We start from the raw sequence: 26,183 nt of genomic DNA, 5'->3' as shown, positions 1-26,183 counted from the left end.
CTGTGGCAAGATGTAGCACCAGACTAAAACTTTGTAGATTCCTTCTCAAAGCTGAGTGGGATAAAACTAAGGAGAAAGGACTTATTGCTGTAGTATTCAAGTTGTGTATAAATGATTACACTCTGGTAATTTAAAACTATTCCTCTGTCTTTCACTACTGATTTTTAAAAGTTTTATTAATGCTTTTTACCTTTACAGCAGTCACTTCTATTCCTCTCAGCCCCTTGACTGAACTTTCCCTTGTGGCAAAGAAAAATCTATGCATATGAACTCTTCTGTTTGGCTTTTAAAGTTCTCTAGAGTCTAGTATGACCATACATTTCCTGTCTCACTACTTCCCTCCACACACTCTAAAGTCCAGTCATGCTGCCCTTCTTCCTGCTCCCCACAAATAACACTCCATCTCCTACCTCTGGGCACTGGCTTCTCTCACTTCCTTCCCAGCCCTTATCTGTAATGTTCTCTCTCCTCACCTGTCTCTTGGAATCCCGGTTTCCTTCAAGACTCAGCTCAAGTACCAGTTTCTGCCTTCCTTGGTCATTGCAGTTGCTAATGCCTTTCTCTCCAATGTTACCTTGTATCTACTTTTGTTTGTCTCATGGACTCTTGCTTTTGTCTTTGTACCCCTGGCACCGGAGCACAATGTCTGGCACACAGTCAGCACTGAGTAAATGGTTGTTGACTGATATAACATTCCATTAAATTTGGATGTCTCTTTGAAAGTACTTATTTATGTATGGTATCTACCAATGTGAGGAGGGACTGTTTTTTGCCTATCTTTGTATGCCTGGGTTCAGTACAATGATTAGCAGAGTATAATGGCTTTGCTGACTAATTGATAACAACCAAGTAAGGGCACCTCTGTAATTAAAAGATTCTAGGACTTGCCACAAGGTTTAGTTTTTAAGTTTTCTTACCAAAACTTAGAAGTTCCTTAAATTTAGGTTCCAACTACTATTGAATGATAATGATTAAGGTTAAAAACCCATTCATAAAATCACCAGCTGACTGTTTTGGACAAAAGAAGGAGTACATACCATTTTTTTCAGCAAATGCAATTGCATCTTCTTTAGTACTGAAGGTTAGAACCAGATTTGATAGAGGATCAGCCCTGTAGGAAATATACTTGTATTTGGTCATCAAGAGTTTAATATGACAGCATAAGATGTTTTCAGACAGATCTTCATATGTGTATATGTATATATATGTCTATTTTTTGAGCATTTTCATGCTAAAATACAAAGAGCTATATATGAAAACAGGAGGAGGAAAGCTGAGACATGAGGTTTCTTTTTACCCTCATCACCCAGACAGAGGATCCTGCAGAGAGATAACAACAAAACTCTGACCATCTTAATTCCATCATTACTATAAAGCATAGAGAAACTGCCAAGATATGATGAACATGGCTTGTGTTCCAGCTTCTGAAGAAATCACTCCTACTGGCAGAGACACTTAGAACAATGAGTCTCCGGGGCCTAATGGCATACCTGCTGTGTTTTTCAAGCAGGGATGGAGGTAATGTTTAGACATCTAGGCTTTTTTTCCTTCCAAAATATGAACTGCTGAAGAAATGTCACAAGATTTCAAAAATGTCACTACCACCGTCTCCCTTAACGAAAGACGATGGTAGCAAACAGGAAATCTATGGCCTGGATTCTTCTGGAATAACAATTAGCTATTACAAATCATATATTCCCAAGAATCACACTATTTTTCTTGCTTTCTTCAAATCTTGAATCAAATCCTACATTTCTGCAAGTCTTTCTCAGTCTCTTAGTCCTAGTACCTCCCTATGAAATTACCTTTAATTTACCCTGTAAATATCTTGTATATAACTAGTAGGTTGCAGGTGACTACTTTAGAACAGGGACTGTTTGTGAATCTCTAGCACAGTGTTGGCACATACTAACCATCTAATAAATGCTTGGTGACCTGATGACTAGATTATATGATCTTTGTATTTTAAGTCAGACAAAGGAAGAATATACAAAACATGAACATTCTCTGAACTCCTAAGAAACTGGCTATTAAGAAACATCTTTTAGAGACAGAAGCGAGTCTAAAAGAACTAGTCTAAGTAATTCATTTTTATAAGTGAGGAAACTGAGGCTCAGAATGGCAAAGAAGATCATAAAATAATTAACCAAACATATATAAAGTTCTTATTATGTGCCAGGCACTATGTTAAGCACTAGAGATAAAAGAAGGGAGGGAGGGAACCTGCCCTCCAGGAACTGACATTCTACTGGGAAAGAAAACATATATAGATAAAATTATATAAAGTATATATGAAATGAGTATAAGGTAGAATCTAGGGAGATCAAGAAAGTCCCAATATAGGACCCAAGACCAGAATCTGGAACTACTGATTTCCATAGTACTCTTTGTGGTATAATTACCACACTATACCACAAACCAAATAAGAACAAGTGTCAATGTGCATACAATCTATCAAATTGCTTATGATTACTGGAGTTTATTCAGTTGATGAATGAACAGCAATGAAAAAACACTTGGCTAGGAATTAGGAGATCTAAATTCTAATTCTTTGAGGGGTGAGTAGGGAAGTATTACCTCCATTTTTCAGATAAAGACCAGGAAAGTTAATAAAATATTACTATAATATTTTTAATATGCAAAAAAGAGTAATAGAATTTTAGAGCTGTAAGGTACCTTAGAGATCATTTAGTCCCACCTCTCTTTATAGATAAGGAAACTGAGGCTCAGATATTACCTGAATAAGAACACAAAGCTAGTTTGTGGCAGAAGTGGTGATTCAATTCCATGTCAAATCCATGTCTCCCAAGGCAATGCTTTTTTTCCATGATACAGTAACATCTACTTTTTAAATTATTTTCACACACTAGTTCACTAAGTGACTTGACCAAGGGTCATATGTAATTAGCTCAAGTCTTTTGATTCCCAGCCCTATGCTCTAATACAACATACTGCCTCTCATTTATCAACTGGCCCATGCTCATCAGCAAATCAACAGATTGTATTTCTACAGATCTTCTATTCTTAACGAAAAGGTCTGATTATTTAGATGCAATGGTCAGTTGTCTTCCCAGGGGTGGGCAAAAGAAAGGAAGAAAGTAGTAAGCGCTTAATGAATGCTTGCTGAGGTTACAACAATTCGATATTTGAGCCTTACAAAATAACATCTACTAGTAATGATTTCTTTTTTGTGCCCAAGACTAAGTATGGTTTTCTTTTCAAAAATGGTACCCTTTTACTATTTTAAATTCCCAACAGGAGCAAGCAACTAAAAAGTATAAAAAGGTAAATCAGAAGTGAAAACATAGACATGATTTACTATGTTACTAATCACTTAGATGTTTGGATTCCACAAACGATACAGCCTTCAGCCAGAACCTACCAGGCTTCATGATTCCCCATACTTAGGCAGAGATATTATTTAAGGTTATTAAAAAACAACAACAACAACAAAACAGTGTCAACACAAACTGTCTAGAAGTACAAATGTCAAAGGACACAAAGTAGGAGCCAACATCTCACACTATATACCAAGATAAAGTCAAAATGGGTGTGTGGACATAAAAGACGACAACATAAGCAAATTAGAAGAGCAAGAAATAGGGGGAGGGGAATATTCATGACCAAACAAGAGATAGAGAGCATTACAAAATGTAAAATGGATAATTTTGATTAAATTAAAAAACTATTGTACAAACAAAACCAATGCAACCAAGATTACAAGGAAAGCAAAAATCTGAGAAACACTCTTTACAGCAAGTATCTCTGATAAAGACCTCATTTCTAAAATATATAGAGAACTGAATCAAATTTATAAGAATACAAACCATTCCCCAATTGATAAATGGTCAAAGGATATGAACAGGCAGTTTTCAGATGAAGAAATCAAAGCTATCTATAGGCATATGAAAAAGTGCTCTAAATCACTTCTAATTAGAGAAATGAAAATTAAACCAACTTGGAGATACCACCTCACACCCAACAGACTGGCTAGTATGATAGAAAAGGAATATGATAAATGTTGAAGAGGATGTGGGAAAGTTGGAACACTGATGCACTGCTGGTGGAGTTGTAAACTGATCCAATCAATTTGGAACTATGTCCAAAGGGCAACCAAACTCTGCATATCCTTTGATCCAGCAATACTACTACTAGGTCTGTATCTCAGAGATCATAAAAAAAAGGAAAAGGACCTATATGTACAAAAATATTTATAGCAGGCCTATTTGTGGTGTCAAAAGGAATGGTTTTGCTGGTCTATGAAGCTGTGTCAGGGTTTTACTTTTTAATTTGTTCAGTGACAGTGTAGGAGGTAGTAGTATGTACACATTAATTTTTTTAAATGTTTGTTGATTGAAAAATAAACCTTTAACAAAAAATGAAAAATATACGGTTAAAAAAAAAAGAATGCATTTGCTGGTTAATGACCTTTCTGGAAGGACTAAAGAACCATCGCACAAGTTAGAGCCATTCAGGACTTGAGTTAAATTAAACCAACCTTTGAAAAGTAGAAATTACTCCAGTTGACTTTCTTTGCTTTTCAAAGGCATCAACATTGATGTCTTATAACTTAAATATCTTACAAACATCTTGCAATGGAGCCATTGTCTTTCAGTTCAAATTGGATATATCACTTTGACATTTATACTTTTTTAAAAATGGTATTTTAATTTTTTTCCCTAGTTATATGTCAAGAAAATTTTTAGCATTCATTATTAGAAGATTTTGAGTTCCAAATTTTTCTCCCTCCTCCTCTCCCCTCTTCTGAAAATGGTAGGCTTTTCGGTATAGTTTATGCATGTGCTAACATGTAAAAAATATTTCCATATTAATCATGGTTGTGAAAAAAAGAAACTGATTTTTAAAAACATGAGAAAGAATAAAGTTTAAAAAATATGCTTTCATCTGCACTCAGAGTTTATCAGTTCTTTATCTGGATATGGATAGCATTTTCCTTTGTGAGTCCTTTGTACTTGTCTTGGATCATTGTGTTACTGAGAAGAGCTGAGTCATTCATAGTGTTGCTCATACTGTGTACAGTGTCTTCTTGGTTCTTCCCGTTTAACTTTGCATCAGTTCATACAAGTCTTTCCAGGATTTTTCTGAAATCTGTTCATCATTTCTTATTGCACAGTAGCATTCCATTACATTCATATACCACAGCTTGTTCAACCATTCCCCAATTGATGGGTATCCTCTGAATTTCCAATACATTAGCCATGTCCAAAAATGTTACATATTATTATGCCTTTGAAGTTCATCTACTCTGGCAGGATGTGAGTCAAGTGTTTCATTTTCATTCTTTTGGACTTATTACTGCATTGACCAGAGTTCTAAAGTTTTTTGATGTTTTTTTTCTACAATATTATCATTGTATAAAATATTCTCCTAGTTCTGTTTACTTCTTTCTGCCAAGGTTCATAGAGGTCTTCTCTTTTTCCTCTGAATCTATTCATTTCATAATTTCTTATAGCACAATAATATTCCATCACATTCATATTGTGGTATATGTTCTTAGCCATTTCCCAATAGAAACAGTTTTAGTTTTCAATTTTTAGCGGAAAATAGCTGCTAAAATGTTATCACATATAAGTTCCTTTCCTCTTTCTTCGATTTCTATGTGGTATAGACTTCATAGTGTTTTAGTTAGGTCAAACGGCATATATAGTTTAGTAACTTTCTGGGAATAGTTTCAAATCTGCAGATGCATTCAGAATGTACACAGATGTTAAAAGAAAGAAGACTAGAATTAAATTAAATTAATTTCTCAAGAATCTAAATAAAAATATAGATCTAATTTATGACTATGGTATCCTAAAGCTAAAAATAACCTTTTTTTGAACACAGATTTTGAAAACATATTATTTCAATGTTTCAATAGCTTTATAAACATCGATGTTCTTTTCAAGTTTGTGTATATGTATACACATATAGAAAGCATAGGAGGGCAATCTGGTAAATAAGTACATAAACATTTAATTCAATTCAGTTCCACAAACTGTGGGTCAACTATGTACCAAGAACCATGTAACGTGTAGAGGATATAAAAACACAAATAGTGCTTGTCCTCAACAAGCTTACAACTTTAAAACAATTTTAAGATATTAATTCATGAAAACTACAATGGTATGATCTTTAAGTTGATAAATTAACTTATTAAGTTTTCAAAATGACATTAGTTTTGCATAATACCTTCCTTCTAATTTTGATGCTTTAATCTCTATAAAATTCTCAATTAGCAAATCTTGCTGCTAGTAACTGATTGGTGGCACAAAGTACGATCAAATCTAGGCTGGGAGGAATGAGGAAAATATTCTAGTTCATCCCTGCCAATAAGCCCAACTGGTGCCACAGTCTTTTCCACCTGTTCTATTACTGGAATTCTCCAGGGAATTTAAATGCCTCAGTAGGCATTTAACAGTAGATAACTAGAGAAGATGGTAAACTTCCAAACTTTCCTCTAAATTAGTCTAGTATACAGTCCTTTCTATACAAAGACATTCAATAAATGCTGGCTGTGAGCTGTCATTAAATCATAAAAAGGTCTTGCAGCCTAGCTGTCTTTTTGAAAATGGATTTGGGGATTTACCATATGCTACAAACTTCCCAAATCTTAACCTTAAGAATTAAGATTCTCTTTAACTCCAAAAAATACACACACACACACACACACACACACACACGTATGATCTTAACATTTTCTGGGAAATTATCACCTCTCAGTTACATCTGATCAAACTTGAATTAATGATGGTTGAAAAATTCCATAAAATACTCAACTGCATTCAAGTTCAGTCTATCTCTACCTCTCTGAAAAATGACATGTACCCCATTTGCCTGATTGCTTACTACAATCTGGATAAACCCTCATAAGGTTACTGTGAGGATAAAATGCGATAATATTTGTAAAGCTGTTGGCATAGTGTCTGATACATAGGAGGCACCCCCATGTGTACTGTATAACAAACTTGGCCAATGAAATGTCAGGGTAAACAGGTTACAATAAGGTAAGCCCAATCTTCTGGCCAACATGTGTGTGTGTGTGTGTGTGTGTGTGTGTGTGTGTGTGTGTGTGTGTGTGTGTGTAGGAGGATGGGGTAGGTAAAAACTGCTAGTTGGGGACACTTGCTACATTATACATAGGAGAGCTATTTTCAGGCCTACAGGCAGCATTTGCTTTGCTGATCCAATAAGGAGTTAGGATAAATCACACTATGTGGAAAGTTAGGTGCTGTAAGAATTAGCAATAGCTAAATTAGTGTGTACCTCTGCTTAAATTAGATGACCTTCTATTTCCAAGGATGACACAGAGGGCAAGTTAGTTGCCAGAAACTGAATGAGAGATGAGTTATTCTCTAAATATAAAATCCTCCATTTGGTTTTCAAAGCCCTTCATTAACCTGGCCCCCTCCTACCATTCTAGTGTTCTTACACCTTATTTTCCTCCACGTACTCTATGACCCAGTAACATTGGCCTCCTTCAAGCTCTTCCCACAAGACACTCTATCCCTCAACTCCTGCCATTTCTCCTATGCCTTGAATTCTCTACCTTTTCATCTCTGTCTCTTGGATTCCTTTAGGTGCCAGCTAAAATTCCACCTTTTGCAAGAAATATTTCCCAATTCCTCTTAATACTACTGCCTTCCCTCGAAGACTATCCGCTATTTCACCTGTATATATTCTGTTTGTTTGTGTGTTATCTCCCCCATTAGACTGTGAATTCCTTAAGAGCAGGAACTGTTTTTTGTCTTTCTCTGTATCCCCAGTGGTTAGCACACAGTAGGTGCTAAATAAATTACTGCTAACTAAAGGAAAAACAATTAAGAAAACTAAATATACAAGCTATAACAAGGCAAGAGATGCTAAAAATTAACATGAAAATGATATCAATTTTTGCCAAAGAGGTCCAATGGTCTGACATTCACTATATGCTGAGAGAGAAAAGGACACTAGCATTTTAAATACCTAAGCTTCCATCAGAACTAATATCTTAAATAAGGCAATGATGCAAAAATGCAATAACCAACTTAGTATAGACATGATCAAAAGTTGTTAAAAAAAAAACAATACTTATATGTGCTTGAGAGAGTGGGGCACGGGAAAGAGAAACAGGGAAGAGAAATCAGATTTCACTGGTCTAGAAACTCCTGGTAAGAAAACTCCTTCCGGGGCAGAGCCAAGATGGCAACTGGGAAGCAGGGACTTGCCTGGGGCTCTCCCCCAGGACCCTCCAAACACCTATAAAAATGGCTCTGACCAAATTCTAAAACTGCAGAACCCACGTAATAGCAGAGGGCAGCATGGCTCCAGCCCAGGACAGCCTGGATGGTCACTGGGTAAGGTCTATCACATAGAGCTGGGAGTGAAGCAGAACCCAGCGTGAGCCATGCCTGGACTAACAGAGTGGCAGCCAGGCAGAACAGACCCTAGAGCCCTGAATCAGTGAGGTGTGGCAGTTACCGGACTTCTCAACCCACAAACGCCAAAGACAACAGAGAAGGTTAGTGGGAAAAGCTGCAGGGACTGAGTGAAAGGAGTTCCAGTTCGGCCACTGCCTTGGGGACAGCAGAGGTGGTGCAGCTCTCAGGACAGAACTACAGCTGCTGTTGCTTCCCAGCCCCAGGCCCACGTAGTGGGAGGAATTAAGTGGCTGATCCCAGCAGGAGTGCAGAACCTGCTTAGATCTGAGGCGCCGTCTGGGTTGGTGGTTCCTGGGGGAGGAGGAGCGCTGGTGTGGCAGAGCTTGCTGTGTAGAAATAGCTCTGAAAACAACAGCGAATCCCCTCAAGCTTGGAACAAAGTACTCTCTACTCTACAAGCAGTCATACCCCAACAAAAAACTCAAGGGTCAAGTAGTTGGCTGGGAATATGGCCAGGCAGTGAAAATGGATTCAGATTCAGACTCAGACTTTGGAATCTTTCTTTGGTGACAAAGAACACCAAAACATACAGCCAAAAGAAGTCAACAAAGTCAAAGAGCCTGCATCAAAAGCCTCCAAGAAAAACATGAACTGGTCTCAGGCCATGGAAGAGCTCAGAAAGGATTTGGAATAACAAGTTAGAGAAGTAGAGGAAAAACTGGGATGAGAAATGAGAAGGATGCAAGAAAACCATCAAAAACAAGTCAATGGCTTGCTAAAGGAGACCCAAAAAAATACTGAAGAAAATAACACCTTAAAAAATAGATAACTCAAATGGTAAAAGAGCTCCAAAAAGACAATGAGGAGAAGAATGCCTTGAAAAGCAGAATTACCCAAATGGAAAAGGAGGTCCAAAAGACCACTGAAGAAAATACTACCTTAAAAATTAGATTGGAGCAAGTGGAAGCTAGTGACTTTATGAGAAATCAAGATATTATAAAATAGAACCAAAGGAATGAAAAAATGGAAGACAATGTGAAATATCTCCTTGGAAAAACCACTGACCTGGAAAATAGATCCAGGAGAGATAATTTAAAAATGAGTGGACTACCTGAAAGCCATGATCCAAAAAAGAGCCTAGATCTCATCTTTCAAGAAAATATCAAGGAGAACTGCCCTGATATTCTAGAGCCAGAGGGTAAAATAGAAATTGAAAGAATCCACCGATCATCTCCTGAAAAAGGTCCCAAAAAGAAAATTCCTAAGAATATTGTTGCCAAATTCCAGAGCTCCCAGGTCAAGGAGAAAATACTGCAAGCAGCCAGAAAGAAATAATTTGAGTATTGTGGAAACACAATCAGGATAACACAGGATCTAACAGCTTCCACACTAAGGAACCGAAGGGCTTAGAATATGATATTCCGGAGGTTGATGGAGCTAGGATTAAAACCAAGAATCACCTACCCAGCAAAACTGAATATCATGCTCCAAGGCAAAATATGGACTTTCAATAAAATAGAGCTTTCTCAGTGAAAAGACCAGAGCTGAATAGAAAATCTGACTTTCAAACACAAGAATGAAGAGAAGCATGAAAAGGTAATCAAGAAAAAGAACAAGAAAAAGAAATCATAAGGGAACTGTTTTGTTTACATTCCTACATGGAAAGATGATGTGTATAATTCATGAGACCTCAGTATTAGGGTAGCTGAAGGGAATATACATACATACATACATACACACAGACAGACAGACAGACACACACACACACACACACATATATAGACACAGGGCACAAGGTGAGTTGAATATGAAGGGATGATACCTAAAAAAATAAAATCAAATTAAGGGATGAGGCAGGAACATATTGAGAGAGGGAGAAAGGGAGAGATAAAAGTGGCATAAAAGTGGCAAGAAAAAGCAGTTTGTTGGAAGGGAAGAGGGGGCAGGTGAGGGGGAATGAGTGAATCTTGCTCTCATCAGATCTGACTTAAGAAGGGAATAACATACACACTCAATTGGGTATCTTACCCCACAGGAAAGAAGGAGGAAGGAGATAAAAAAGGGGGGACGATAGAAGAGAGGGCAAATAGGGGGAGGAGGTAATCAAAAGCAAATTCTTTTGAAAAGGGACAGAGTCAAGGGAGAAAACTGGGGGATAGGATAGGAAGGAACAAAATATAGTTAGTCTTTCACAACATGAGTATTGTGGAAGGGTTTTGCATAATGAAACACATGTGGCCTATGTTGAATTGCTTGCCTTCTTAGGGAGGGTGGGTGGGGAGGGAAGAGGGGAGAGAATTTGCAAGTCAAAGTTTTAAAAGCAGATGTTCAAAAAAAAAAAAAGAAGTTTTTGCATGCAACTAGGAAATAAGATATACAGGCAATGGGGCATAGAAATCTATCTTGCCCTACAAGAAAGTAAGGGAAAAGGGGTTGGGGGGGGAGTGGGGTGACAGAAGGGAGGGCTGACTGGGGAATGGGGCATCTTGGAGTGGGCAGGAGGGTAGAAATGGGGAGAAAATTTGTAATTCAAACTTGTGAAAATTAATGCTGAAAACAAAAAATACTAAATAAATAAATGATTAAATTAAAAAAGAAAAAAAAAGAAATAATTTAAAATAGAATAAAATGAATAAAAAAAGAAAACTCCTTCCATAAACACAGGTCTACAACTGATCTTAGAGATTTAAGTGATTTGTCCAGGGTCACATGGCTACCAATATGTAAGAAGCAGGACCTGAACCCAGATTTTCTTGATTCAAAGACAGCTTTCTATCTACTATGACTCATGGATTTCATAAACACAAAAAATCTCAGGAGACTCCAAATTTAGGTTAGGTTATTAGTTTATTTTTTTTCCTTTACCTTAAAAAATAACTTCGGAGGTTTAGAATAATTAGAATGTGATTGAATTAAGGGTAGTGTTTGATTCTGATATCTACAGATGTTTTATTACCACATGAAGAGAAAATTATTTTACTTCAAGCTTCTAATCTCTAAAATAAGCTTGGTCCCAAGGGAAAAGATGGGGGCAAAATTTGTTGAAACGGGAGGTTAGAAGGGTTATATAACTGAAATATTGCATATTCTGGCAGACACGGTTCAAATGAGTTGAATTTTACCAAACTTTTTTTTTCCTGTTAATATTTTCATTACAAAGGAATACTGGAGAGAGAAGGATATATTTTGTAAATAAAATTTAAAAATAAATGACAGATACTAAGAAAAACTTCCAAATGCAAGTAAAAAATTAAATCTCAATGTAGAGAGAACTGATGGAAATTAATGATTTGTCTATATATCCAAAAAAGAAGTATAAGAAAGCTGTGTTTAATGACAGGGCTGGAGCACTTGTTTTTACAACCTGAACATAAAGCATTTAAACCCTAGTTACAGGCATTGGTATATGACTCATTTCATCGCATAAACAAAGCTCCTAAGTGATACTTACTACATCTTGTTTGTATGGTAGCATATATACTGCACATGAGCCTCACAAGAACCCCTATGAAATAAACACGGCAGGTATTATCCTGATTTTACAGATGTGAAAATAAAGCTCAAAAAAACTGAGAGTTACCCAAGTTTCCACAGTTAGCTGAGACAGTGAGGCATAGTAGTTAAAAGTACAAGATCTGGAGTCAGGAAGAGCTGGGTTCACATCCCAGCCTCTAAAATACTAGATGTGTGAGCACGGGTAAGCCTTTAACTCCTCTGAGACTGCTTCCACATATGTAAAAAAGAATATTGCTTAAAATATCCAATTCACATGGCTGTTTTAGGGTAATATATGTAAATACTTGCCATATTTTAAAGTCCCATATAAACAGTGGTCAATAGTAGTAGTAATAAGCAGAACTGGAATCCAAATCTTGATCTGATTCCTTACCAATGCTTTGCCCAGGACATTACACTGACTATGTATGTATATATTGCTCAAAACTTCTTTGGAAGTACTTCCAGAGCCAGTTTAGGAACCACAAAAAATCCACTCCCCGCAATGGTATTTCCTGCCTTGATCATCTATCCATCATTGGTGTGAGCAATTCCCACGAAGAAGGGGCCCTTCTTCCTTCATATCAACTATACCAACTGAAAACTTAATTGCTACATGTCAAGGTAAGCAAACCTTAGAGTCTCAGGCATGTCAACACCCCTACCCCAGACCACCAGTCCTTCCTTCTAGCTCAACCCCAAAGAGCCATTATACAAAGAAACAACCCCTGGGAAGACAGAATCTGGCAACTGCTTCTGTGAGTATTGCAGCCTCATACACAGAAAAGAAAATTCTCACCATTAAAGTCCTTGGAATACTGTTAAATAGGTTAGGGTCAGTGGAAATGACATTAAAGAAGGTGCATTACTATCTTCTTTGCCATGGCACTCCAAGGTGAAAACTATTATTAAATCTCCTCCATTAGACTGTGAGTTCCTTTAGAACAAACTGTCTCAGATTTTCTACTTATATGCCCAGTACTTAAGAGTGCTTTGTAAACAGGAATCATTTAATAAATGTTCTTTCATTCATTTATGGGATTTGACTTTGAATAACTTTAAACTGTTTTTTAATCAAAAGGGCAGAGATTTGCCACAATTAAGACTATTCAATAGAATATGGCACTTACTCTCAAATCAATAACCAAGGAGGTCTTACAAAAATGTTTTGAGCAATGGCTATATAGTTGGGATAAGCATACAGAGAGCTTCCTAATGACTGCTCTGACAAAGAACACTAACTCTGATATCTAAGTTCTGGTATATTTGACATGATTGTTAGTCACATCAGTTTGTGAAATCTAAAACTCAGCCCTCCTCCTAGGTAGGTTTTTACTGAGGAACCAATCACTGACTACTATGACAAATTTCTACTACCAGATTTGCTACTTAACTAGGAGATTTTACTTGAATCATTCTATATTTAGGTAGTATAATTCTGTCATTTTAAAGATGAAGAAGTAAAGGCCCAGACAGGCTGAGTGAGGTGTCCAAGTTCAGAACATAGTAGACAAGACCAGGCCACCGTCAGCATCATGGGGGTTGCTCTTCTCACTAAAGTGTCTGTGTTAAGCCATTACTTATACTCTTCACTTGATTCTATTTCTCCTTAGATGGGGAAAGAAAGGGAGAGACATACAGAGGGATAGGTACAGGGACAGGGAGGGAGAGATAGTGTTTAAACACTTGAAAGATTTTATGCAATGCAACAGAAATATGTGCGCATGTATATGTACGTATGCATATATGTACGTGTAGACCCACACAAATAAAAGTATATTTGTGTATCTGTCTATGTCTCTGTCCATGTAGTTAAGAGTTGCACATCACCAACATTTGGAAACTCTGTGGGTGTGGGAATGGGTAGAGTGCCAAGTGCAGCATGGACAACAACATTCCTGTTTCCCCACACCCCAAAACAATTCCTTTGACTGACACTAAACATCCAGCATTAACAGATTAGCATTCCCTGATTCCTTTTTGTATATAGTAGAGTTTTAGCCCAATAATGCCACTATTCAAAATTTCATGAAAAGTCAGGTGCTGAAAAATCCAGATCTTCAAAAGTTTATGTGAAAAAGGCATGGAAATAAATATACAAATATAAATGCTTTAAAAACTACTTTGCAAATCTTAATACGGAGTTCCATGTTTTATTTACAATACCTAAAGTCTTAAATGCTATTTTGTCATATTATTAAACATTATGGTTGGTAGCAAGTATGGTAAATGAAGAAGCCGCTTTGCCCAAATATTTGCAAGAATTCTTTAATGCTGTAACAAGCTCTGTTTCTGAGATTAAAAAAAAAATGAGTAGAAGTATATAATTAAACCTGTTGGTTAATTTTTTTTCTTTAACTACCAGGACAAATGGGAGTAATGAAACCTCTATCAAACTTAAGATTTATTGCATAAAGCACCATTTTTGTAACTACTGCATTATAGTGAGATATCCCTTATTCTTCTAAATATTTCACTTTGGTCTATAAAGTTTATATGGTTAATTTAAAAGCTTCTTGAGAATTTAGAGTCAAGTTTAAAGCATAGGGTATGTATTATTTATTCACTAAAAGTAATCATGGTATAAAAAAAAGGTATGATTAGGTAGAAATTTCCATGTTTTTAGGTTTTGGGGTTTTTTTTTTTGGTTTTTTAAAGGCAGAACATATTTAGAAGCTCATGAAACTACTTCAAAACCCAAACAGGAATTTCTAGACTTAGTCATGCTTTAAATAATATAATCATATAAGCTTCTGTTTAAGAATAGTAAATCCAAAATAGTCTATCTAAATTCAAACCATACTCTTGCATGAAATGTTAGTCTCAAGTACATTGTACTGTCTATCAAAATATACTGCACATGGTGGATCCTTGATAAATATTTGATGAATGTTGAAACAAATTAAGGTTTACAAGCCCAAAGTCCCTAAAAGGGTTTTAACACTGAAGATAGGAATGGATAGCTATAGTAATGCTAGTGTACAGATGCTCATGTTAAAATTTCATATCTAATGAAATCACAATACTAAGCTTTTTCTTAAAAATTCAGATCTTTCCAGTACATGATTCAAAAATATATATGTTATATAGTAGACTTATTCTGAAGGATGTGTCAAAGAACCTTGTATGCAATGACAAAATATAATCTGGCAAATTATAGAAAGCTATATTCAAATTTAATAATGGCAGCCATTTTAAACAGCTATTCATCCAACTACATCTACAGGAAAAGATAAGTAACATATCTTAATGAAACTAGAAAGTTAATTTGTACTGGTAACAAAATTTTGCTAGAACTGAGTTGCATAAAATGTTTTAAGAATTCCCAACCACAACATTAATATTAGGGCTCATCTGGATGTTGTACACTGAAACATTATTAGTATTAACACTTACTGAACTTGATTCTGTATTACTGAGAGTAAAGTCATTTACTTTCGGGACATTTTATGACTACTATATTTATATAGAACCTAATGACTGCCAAACTCTCTCAAGTAAGCTAGAGCACTAATTTCTAAACCCACCTGACTACTTTCCTCTAAGCTGTATAAAAAAATTTTCATTGTGACTTAATACTAAGAAGAAAAGAGTAATGTGCTAAGATTATAAATCTAGAGCTGGAAGGCACAAAATTAGTAACACTTTTTCTTTAACTACCTAAGTGTAACTTGGAATAGCTAACTTAAGTACAATACCATTTGGGCAACCATTATTCAGCACTCACTGTATACACAGGGCTGTGCTGGTCCAGATTAACATAATAGGATGAAAGGCATCAATGTAATTTCCACATTCTATGTTTCTTCAGGCAAAGTGCCTATACTAACCTGCCTTCATAAGTACTGTCAAAACATACCGTCATTACACATGAAACAGCCCGAAAATTTAAAGTGTTCAAAGTAAAACAAATAAAAAACTGCACAGAAGTAAAAGTGAAGTTCAAATTAAGCCAACAAAACAGCACTCACGTTGATGCCCAACCCATCAAAGGGTTTTCCCATCGCTCTCTAGTATCAAACTCCATCTTCCATTTCTTTGTGTTGTTTACTCCAGACTGCATGTTATTACGAGTAGGAACAAAAATCTGAACTTTTCTAGTTTTGATATGTTCCTCTGGAACACCAGTCAATGTAGTGATATCCTAAAAAGAAATAAGCAATTAAACATGTTTCAGATAGAGTGCATACCCACAAATGTGCTTTTATAGTTCCCTTTCTTTACACTAATCAATTCACATTTCTTTATTTATAGACTGGTTTTTTACATCTTTCTGGTTTTTAATTTCTGTGATAGATAAGACATCCAACAAATCTCTATGAAAATGGTAGGGACTTCCTGATGTTCTAAGACATTTCCTTTAGTTCTCCCTACACTGTCAGTTTTACTGGCCAAAAAAAAAAAAGCCTGCTGAAGCTTTTATAATAGTTGCTAAAGTGATAAATACACAGTACCCTACCAACTTAACAAAGCAGGAATATTAATTTTTAAAATATCTTGCTGGAAGAAGGCTCTCTCTTTACAAACGGGTATCAGGAGAAAATGAAAACAAGGGATCTTCAGCTTGGAGATAATAAAAACATTAACTAAACTTTAAGTAGGAAAAACACAATCACAACAAACCCTATAATAAGTGTCTGACTAGGGAGAACAAGTCATTTCCTTTATGGGAAGGACTGAAACCATTAAAAAAAATAAAACTAATTAAAACTCAATATGGTATTTTTATCTGCCTATGGTGACATCTTCTAAGACAGGGATGATTCAAACCAAATCTGTCCTCCAAAGCTAAGGTGGTGAAATTTTATAATTTTCCCAGTTCTGTGTGCTAAATATTAAGGTTGAACCTTTTGGACCATTCCTCCCTCCCCAACCCCCTTACATTTCTGGTCAATTACAAAATGTTAATGTGGTGAATATCCAGAGACGTGGCAATCTACATTAAATTTATTTAACAAGTCTAAGCAATACTGACATGACACAAAAACTAGATAAACATATTTAATAAAACATCTCTGCATTTCTGTTCCTACTTAGTAATGGTCAAAGATTTTAGTCTGTGAAAAATAATTAGCACTGCTTCTAAATCATTCCCAGAAATGAAGTATGCCTTAATTCACATTTCACTTAATAAAAAAGCTTTGAACAACTATAAAATGACCAGGGTGGGGGTGGGGTAAACATGAAATACCTATAGTATAATTATAAAATTAAAGCCTATGCTTTCATTTGCAAATAATAAGCCTATGTACAAAACAATAATTCTTCAACTCTTGTAACATATATTACTTTTTCATAAAAAAACCATCTCAATAAATGTTTGAGCCCAATGAGTAAAAACTAACAAAAGTTTTTTTGGTTTTAAATAAAAGTAGTTGTCAATATATGTTTAGCAATGCTAAAAATAAAAGAAATAATACTATTATTCAAAGCTACAACATACATGGGGAAAAGATTGACAGGTACTTCTGACTATACTAGTCTAATACACCCACAAGATTAAAAAGCAATACACTTTAAAGTTTTTTATTTTAGTTGGCAATACATGTTATGCTTAACATAATACTTTTCCACCTGTACCAATATTGAGGTGTGGTTTCTTTGTCACAGCTTGTCTGTTTACAGAAACTATCAAAATGATACACATATATGTACACAAATATGCAGTCCAAGTATGTGCCTACATTATAAAAAAGAAAAGCAAACAATAGTTGCATGGTATCTTAAATAAAAGTGAAGATGTTTAATTGTCCCATATTGCAATTACAGAAAAACTAAGGGTAAGATCCAGAATTCTAAAATGTAAAACTATTACTCCTATCAATACACGAATGAAGTACGAGAATAACAAGTAAACCAGGATTTTTAAAATATGAGGACTAACTTCCAAGAAAATGAATTCCAGATATCACAAGGTTAGATGTTGAATCTAGTTTTAGAAAGAGAACTTCTCTGTATTCTAGGTACTGAAATTTATAAAATAAGTCTATTTAACATTAAGTCGTCTTTTCCCCTTGATTTGTGCTGAATTAGTTTAACATGAATTATGATGAAAACCTCCTGAAATTAATAAATTTACTTATTGTTTCAATTAGATAGTAAATAGCCACATGATGTTGTAATCTCTTTATATTTTTGACTTTTAACTACTAAAGTTTCCATGCCTTCTGGGAATACAGCAATTATTTATTGATATCTTCCCCAATTTAAAGTTGGCACTTGAACAGACAATTCTCAGGACAATGAGTTTCTGGATTTTGAAGCCCAAGTTGTCCTAACATAGAATCACTGTTTTTGCTTGCAGTAGACATGTAAGGTACTGTAGCATAGCTGAGCTGTTGCCAAAGATAGAGAATAAAAAAGCTTGGCATCTATCACATACTTGACACCTAAAGGGCACAGAAGCTCTAAAATTCCTATTCCCTGTAGGCGCACTCTTAGTCTAGACAAACTGATTTCTCACACTTTTAAAATGCATTACAACACTCTATTGTGATCATTTCATCCACACAGCTTCAGCTAGTGACAGAAGAACCTGTCCTTTAAGCGACATTTCAATGGGCTAAAGCTCCCGCTCCAAGATGCCATTAAAACAATATAATACTTGAAAAGAACTATGCTGCACTAAGTTGAACTCTGTACTCTGTCCTCAATGCTTTGCTTTGAGTCCAAGTTCTCAATGAGCTACCTGTGAACCAATTTTCAAGAACAAAATGTCTGAAAGCCATTTTAGGTTAGAAGTATTGCCTTGATTTTTTTGATAAGCTGCTTGATTTTTGCTCTTGCATTAAAAATCATTTTAAAAACTGAAGACTCACCTACTAATAATGATTTATTAGGTTTCGGAAAAATCTAGTACAGCAGAAACACCTTGAATTCAAAAAGGATTTAAAACTTCACCAATCTGAATGAGCTGGACACTTAGCTGTAGATTAAATAAATTAACACATTTTCTGACAACTAATGTGTATGGATAAGGTAAACTGGGATTTCAAACTTCGCCTGGAAAAAGTTCGAATTAATTTCCTTTGTAAACTTTGTAAACTAAATAGCCAATTTTTAAATAGCCAATTTTTATACTTGACATAGTAGAAAATGGTAATGGTAACAAATAATGACATCCTAAAAACCAACCCTTTTCTAAATATTTAAAATGTGAATGATGTGACTCACTTATATTACTGAAGAGGATGGAAACATTTGAATAGGATAAAGCTCCAAAAATGTAATATAACTACTCCCACAGATGTAGGCCATAGAGTAAAACCCAATTGCAGCTCATGAACTCAAGGTCACCAGAATCTGGATTAGGCTTTGAGATGATGCACATCATTCCTCTGCAATACAGCTCACATTTACAGCATTGTCTCTACCTTATATTTAAAAATTCTCAAAGAGAATTCCATTTTTTCTTTCCTGAGTAGCAAATAATTCACCAAATAGAAAAACTAAGAGAAAAATAATAAGAAATGATGTGCCAATGCAAATAAATCACATTTTTCTTCCAAATATCTAGGGGACAAAGCCTTTTTTGCTCTCATTAATTATTAGCTTTTCATATAAAAACTATATGATTCGGTTATCAACTATTCAGACCATTTATCTTGTGTGAATTCAACTTTTTTTTAAACAAAGGAAGCAGTGAACAAGCAATGGGAAGTTGGTGTCAAAATGCAGAAAAACCTCCCAGCAAGCTTCTTGCAACCACCCAGGATTTAGAGTCTTGCTGGCTGCTCTCCTTTCAATACCAGAATTTCACACATTTCAATGACCATTATGACTTCAAAGAATCAAATTTTCATCATTGTCCGTCATCTGCCGGTTGATTTGTATAAAGGGGTTCTTCTGCATGCACTCCAAACAAAAGGCTCCCAACTTTCGTGGCGATATATCAAGTTTAAAAGTTCTGTTTGTGACAGTTGTGTCTGTGGTAAATTAGGGTAACACTGAAGGAGTGCAGCTGCTCTGCAGGAACCTCCTTTTTGGCATCATTTCACTTAAATAAAAACTGAATAATTAGCTTCTGCCTTTATTAAACCACAAAAATGCCACTGGCCTTAGTAATTACTTCCGGTTGCCCCACCCACTTAACCTTAACAGTTTACATTTGTCATAAAGGAGAAATAAATAGAAGTTTTTGCACTTTAAATGAATTTAACACAGACCTCTCAGTGTACTCTCCAAAGCCATAATTTTTACCAGGCTTTGGTAATAGGTTGAAATTGTATGAGAATTTGGGGGGGGGGGAAGTATAGTTATCATGGAACATTATAAAATTGAAAACAACTATAACATACAAGAATTTTGTTAGCTGAGATGAAATTATAAATTGTTAGTTACAAAATAATATCTTTGAATTTATATTCAATTGGAGTTAATAAATTTGATTTTTTTTCCTATTAAGATTCATGACATAATAACATTTGTACAGTGCTTTAAGGTTTGCAAAGAACTTTATACATCATGTCATTAGTGTATAACAACACTGTGAGATAGGCAGTATTATTACGCCCATTTTACAGATGCACAAACTGAGGCTTAGAGAAGTTAAGTGACTTGCCTTGGGTTACACACCTATTAAATGTCTAAGGCAAGATTCAAACACAGGTCTTCTGAACTCCAAGTCAACATTCTATCTACTGTGCTACCAGGCTTCATCTTCATCATTATCATCACTGTTATCACCATGATTTTGAAAGACAAATTCTAAGGAAATGCAAGGTGAACATAATTTTCATGTTTGATATGGACATTTAGGAATTATTAAGGATAATTCATATCTTGAATTTTAGAGTTATTAAGGCGGCAGGTGGTTCAGTGGATCAAGCACAGGCCTGGAGTCAGGAAGATTCATCTTGCTGAGTTCAAATCTGGTCTCAGATACTTACTAGCTGTGTGACCTTAGACAAGTCCTTTAATCCTGTCTCCCTTAGTTCCCTCATCTGTAAAATGAGCTGGAGAAGGAAATGGCAAACCACTCTGATATCTCTGGCAAAAAAACCCCAAATGGGGTCACAAAGACTCAGATAACCAAAAGACAACTGAACAATAAAGAGGCAGATAGTATTAACATATCTTTTTCTCTTGAAGAGCTCAAAGCATTTTACAATTATTACTGACTACAGTATTCTAGAGGCAAACAAATATAACATGAGTCTGGGATGGGTCAAGATGACCAATTATTTAAGTGACACCCTGAAAATAGGAGGTAGACCTGTGACTGGATCCTTGAGTCATAGATTCAGACCCAGAAAGGTCCTTGGAGGTAAAGGTCATTTCCCCGAGGCTCACGGAAATTAAGTGACTTGCCCATCTCCATACAAGTAGTGGTAAAACTGTGATTTAAACACAGGTCATCTGCTTGCAAAATTCAAATATCTATGTGACAATTATGGATAGCAACAAGATAAAATTTCTAAGATGCCAAAGTGCAAATAAGCAATCTTGAGGTTAAGTTGAAAATGAAAACCTAAGTTCTACTATATCAAAATTAATCTGAATACCAAAACTTCCTCTCCTTTGTTATGAAATCCTTCAGTTTAGAAAAATGTTATTGATAAAAGGCTCTAAAAAGAAGAGAAATTATTCCAGGCAGCTACTGCTTAATCACACAATGGATCTTCAATACTCATATGTTTAGGGGGACGAAAGAGGAAATTTTCGGAAAAATTTTCCTGTTCTATAAAATATTAAAATATTCTGGCCAAACTCCTTTCAGTTCCTTGAAGACAGGGGTGTTGTATGGTAGGTACTCAGCAAATTCTCATTAAATGAACCTCTGTTCACTAATCCAAGGCATTTGAGTGGTATACTTAAGAACCTCTGTTGTAATCTTGATCCCACAGAAGAGAAAGTGAAGCATACTTTGCTTTCTAAACAGAGAGGCAAGGAATTGGGTAGAATGGGGTATATACTGTCAGCTGTTCACTGTATAGACTATCTACTTAACTGTTGCAAGGGAGGGTTCAATTTCAAAGTAAGGTAGGGTGTGTGTGTGTGTGTGTATGTGTGCGCGCGCACGTGCATGCACACATGAGAGAGAGAGAAAAAAAGGGGGAGGTATATCCATAAGACTAAAATAAAAAGCAATAATAAATTTTTAATCAAGGAAAAAGAAATATAACATTCATAGATTTAAGGGAAAGAAGGCAAACTATCATGGAAATTATATTTTTGAAATCCCTATCTAATTATGATCAATTGTTCTTTCACTAAGTATTAGAGCTTCAATCTCACACAAAAAGCATTTTGATGGCAAGTCATATGATATGGAGACATCACACACCACATAAGAGAAGCAAGTAGAGCCCCAAACACTTACTCATTCGATCCTTCCATTTCCAACAGCTATTATCCCATGTCTTCTGCCCTTGGTATCTAAATTCCTTGAAAAGGCCATCTACAACAAGTGCCTAAGTGCCTCCACCTTGTCTCCTCTCATTTTCTTCTTAATCCCTCACAATCTGGTTTCTGACCCTATCACTCCACCAGAACTACTCTCTCAAAAGTTACTAATCATTTCTTAGTTGTCAAATCCAACGGCCTTTTCTCAATCCTCATTCTCCTTGATCGTTTTCTGCACCCTTTGACACTGCTGGTCACTCTCTCCTCCATACTCTCTTCTCTCTGGATTTTGGTACTGATATAACTTCATTGTCTATTATGCCTTTTAGCAAGAGGTGGTTTCCCTGCTTTTCTCTTGTTACCCTCTGCCTTTTTTACTTCAGCCGAAGCATAATAGATTCTACTCCAGCGTTGTATTTTAACTGTGTGTGTGTGTGTGTGTGTGTGTGTGTGTGTGTGTGTCTGTTTCAAGTATGTTTCTTGTAAACAATATATTGTTGGATTCTGGTTTCTAATCCATTCGGCTATCCACTTCCATTTTATGGATGAATTCATCCCATTCACATTCATAGTTATGATTACTAACTGTACATTTCCCTCTATCCTATTTTCTTCTATTTGTCTTTCTTTCTCTCTTTATCCTCTCCTTCCTCTAATGTCTGTTTTGCTTCTGATCGATGCCTTCCTTTTTCTGACTTATTTTTTTATCTCTTGCCCCCCCCATCCTCCTCCCCCTTCTATTTCCTGTTGGGTGCCATAGATTTCTATACCCAAATGAGTGTATGTTTTTCCCTCTTTGAACCAATTTAGATGAAAGTGAGGTTCAAGTGCTGTTCCCCTCCCCCACTATTTTCATTATAAAAGCTCTTACATCTCTTTTTTATGGGAGATAATTTTCCCCATTCTTCCTCTCCCTTCTCCTCCTCCCAGGGCATCCCTCTTTCTTGACCATCCTTTTATCCCAACATAATCAACTCACTTCTATTCCCTCTATGTACAATCCTTTTTAAGTGCTCTAATAGTGATAAAATTCTTAGAAGTTATATTTATCATCTTCCCATACAGGAATGTAAACAGTTTAACCCCATTAGGTACCTTATTTCTCTTTCATGTTAAAGTTTTTATGCCACTTTTTACTCTTGTTTTTGAAAATCAAAATTTTCTATTCAGCTCTGGTCTTTTTTTTCCCTTGAAGAATTACACTGTTTTGCTGAGTAAGTTATTCTTGGTTGTGATCCCAACTCATTTGCCTTCTGATATCACATTCTAGGTCCTTGGCTCCTTTAACATGGAAGTTGCAAGGTCTTGTGTGATCCTGACTGTGGCTCCATGGTACTTGAATGGTTTCTTTCTGACTGCTTGAAATATTTTCTCTTTGAGTTGGGAGCTCTGGAATTTGGATATAATATTCCTGGGAGTTTTCATTTTGGGATCATTTTCAGGTGATGATCAGTGGATTGTTTCAACTTCTATTTTACCTCTGGTTCTAGGATATTGAGGCAGTTTTCCTTGATAATTTCTTGAACATAATATCTAGGCTCTTCCTTTGATCATGGCTTTCAAGCAGTCCAATATTCTTAAATTATCCCTCCTTGATCTATTTTTCCAGATCAATGATTTTTCCAATGAGATATTTCACATTTTCTTCCATTTTTCATTGCTTTCACTTTGATGGAGTCATTAGCTGCCAGTTGTCCAATGCTAATTTTTAAGGAATTATTTTCTTCAGTGAGATTTTTGTACCTTTTTCCATTTAGCCAATTCTGTTTTTTGAAGATATTTTGCTTCAGTATTTTTGTGCCTCTTTTATCAAACTACTGTCTTTTCATAATTTTCTTCCCTCGCTCTCATTTCTTTTCCTATTTTTTCCTCTACCACTCTTGTTAAATTTTGAAAAAATTTTTTAGCTTTTCCAAAAATTCTTGTTGGGCTTATGGCCAATTCAATCTTCTTTGAGGCTTTGCCTGTAGCTGTTTCTATGTTGCTGTCCTGATCTTCCCTAGCACCATAGTAGTACTTTTATAGTCAGGTTCTTTTATTGTTTGCCCATTTTCTCAGCCTACTTCTTGACTTTGAACTTTATGTTAAAGTTAGGCTCTGTTCCTGCTTGTAGGGAAGGGGTGGGGAGGGAAAGGGGTGCTGTCCTTTTTTTGCACTGCTATTTTCAGAGTCTGTTCTGGGAATTTGGATTTCTTTTTGGAGCTTCCAAGGTGGTGTGATCTGGGGAGAGGTGACCGACCAACACTGTTCTGTTCTCCTGGTATATGCTCTGGTGCTTACCCAGGAAGGATCCCTGATCCCTTGGGATTATAACCAATACTGTTCCTTAGGATCCCTGCTCCCTCATAACTGAAAGTATTCCTTTCCACCCTTGAATTGTGACCCTGAAGTGGGCAGGGGCAAAAGACTTGCCAAACAGCACCTGGTCCTGCATCCAGCGCTAACACAGGGGTTCCCTCTAATCACTTTCTGACCAGTGACAAGGTCTCCTTACTATCTCTGGCTTGTGAGCGTCTGAATCTGCTGATGCTTCTGTCCTCACCACCTAGTCCCTCCACTGGCATTGTATCCACATGGGCTACTGGCCGGCCTCTTAACTCTTGTCGCAAATCTCTACTTCTGATTTCCTAAGTTGTCTTGAGCTGGAAGAATGTTTCACCCTGAACTTTTTGTTGGTTCTGCCACTCCAGAATTCAATTTGAAGTGTTATTTTAAAGTTGTATGGAGGAGAATGTTGGAAGAGCTTAACTGGGTTCTTCCTCTATTCTGCAATCTTGGCTTCACCCTTCTAGGTTTTTGGGACATCACTCTTTCCTCCTACCTATCTGACCATTCCTTCTCTGTCTCTTTTCCTGGATCCTTGTCCAAATTACACCCTTGCATTGGAAACTAAGGTGGGACTTTCTTACTGTTTTAGAATGATAAATTAATTAAGTCTCTTTGATTGAATCTTGCTAGGTGCTAAACCCCAGGCCCACACCCTTTTACTACTAAGTGCAAAGCCCCAGGCCCAAACCCCTAATTACTAGGTGCTAAGCCTATGTGGGCGTGAAGCCCTCAGGGTCCTAAGGGGAGTTGCTAAGACCAGAGCCAATAGTAGGTGCATAAGTTCTGGTCACTCAGATGACATTTCATGATGTCCAAAGACTGTATAAAAAGAGAGAACAGAGTTATTTTTAACCCCCTAATGTTACTTTCCTTAGTAAAGCAGATCAAAAGAACCTGTGCTGGCAGCGTTCTTGTTGTTGGGCTTGTGTTGGTTGCAATAACCCTTCAACTGTAGGTGTCTCTCAGTGTTCGGCCCTGGGCCCTCTTCTCTTCTTCCTCTATACTAGTTCACTTGGTGATTTCATCATTTCCCATGTATATAATTACCATCTATATGCTGATGATTCTCAAATCTATCTTTCCTGCCCCAATCTCTCTGCTGATCTCCAATCTCACACATCCAACTGCTTTTGAGACATCTCAAATTGGATGTCCAGTAGACGTCTCAAACTCACTATGTACAAAACAGAACTCATCTTTCCCCTAAACCCTCCCCTTCTCCAACCTTCCCTATTATTAGTTGCTAAATCCAATGCCTCTTTTCAATCCTCATTCTCCTTGACCTCTCTGCAGACTCTGACACTATTGGTCAACCTCTTCTCCTTGATACTCTCTTCTTTCTAGGTTTTCAAGACACCATTCTCTCCAGATTTTCCTTTTATATATATATGCCTATATGACTATTAATGTACAGAGACAATACTATCCTCCCAGTTCCTCAGGCTTACAACCTAGGAGCCATCCTAAATTCTTCACTAACTCTCACTTCCCAATATTCAAACTAGCACCAAGGCTTATCCATTTGCAACATCTCTCAAATATATCTCCTACTCTCCTCTGACATGGCTATACTCTAGTACAGGCCATGATCACCTCATGCCTTGATTATTGTAATAGCCTTCTGGTGGGTCTGCTTGCTACAAGTCTCTCCCCATT

The 26,183-nt window shown here is 36.2% G+C and overlaps 1 protein-coding gene across 1 annotated transcript in view; it reads right to left on the bottom strand.

Moving 5' to 3' along the window:
* NDUFS4 (NADH:ubiquinone oxidoreductase subunit S4) overlaps positions 1 to 26,183 on the bottom strand; it is a 119,031-nt gene that overhangs the window by 22,093 nt on the left and 70,755 nt on the right. Inside the window, exons 3-4 of the mRNA XM_036760614.1 lie at positions 15,827 to 15,999; positions 1,038 to 1,111 (exon numbers count right to left, since the gene is read on the bottom strand). Coding sequence (XP_036616509.1) covers positions 1,038 to 1,111; positions 15,827 to 15,999 — 247 coding nt within the window. The remainder of the gene's footprint in view (positions 1 to 1,037; positions 1,112 to 15,826; positions 16,000 to 26,183) is intronic.

This window comes from Trichosurus vulpecula, chromosome 1 (genome assembly GCF_011100635.1).
Source record: "Trichosurus vulpecula isolate mTriVul1 chromosome 1, mTriVul1.pri, whole genome shotgun sequence".
Taxonomy (NCBI): domain Eukaryota; kingdom Metazoa; phylum Chordata; class Mammalia; order Diprotodontia; family Phalangeridae; genus Trichosurus; species Trichosurus vulpecula.
This window is presented reverse-complemented; position numbering and strand designations above follow the sequence as displayed.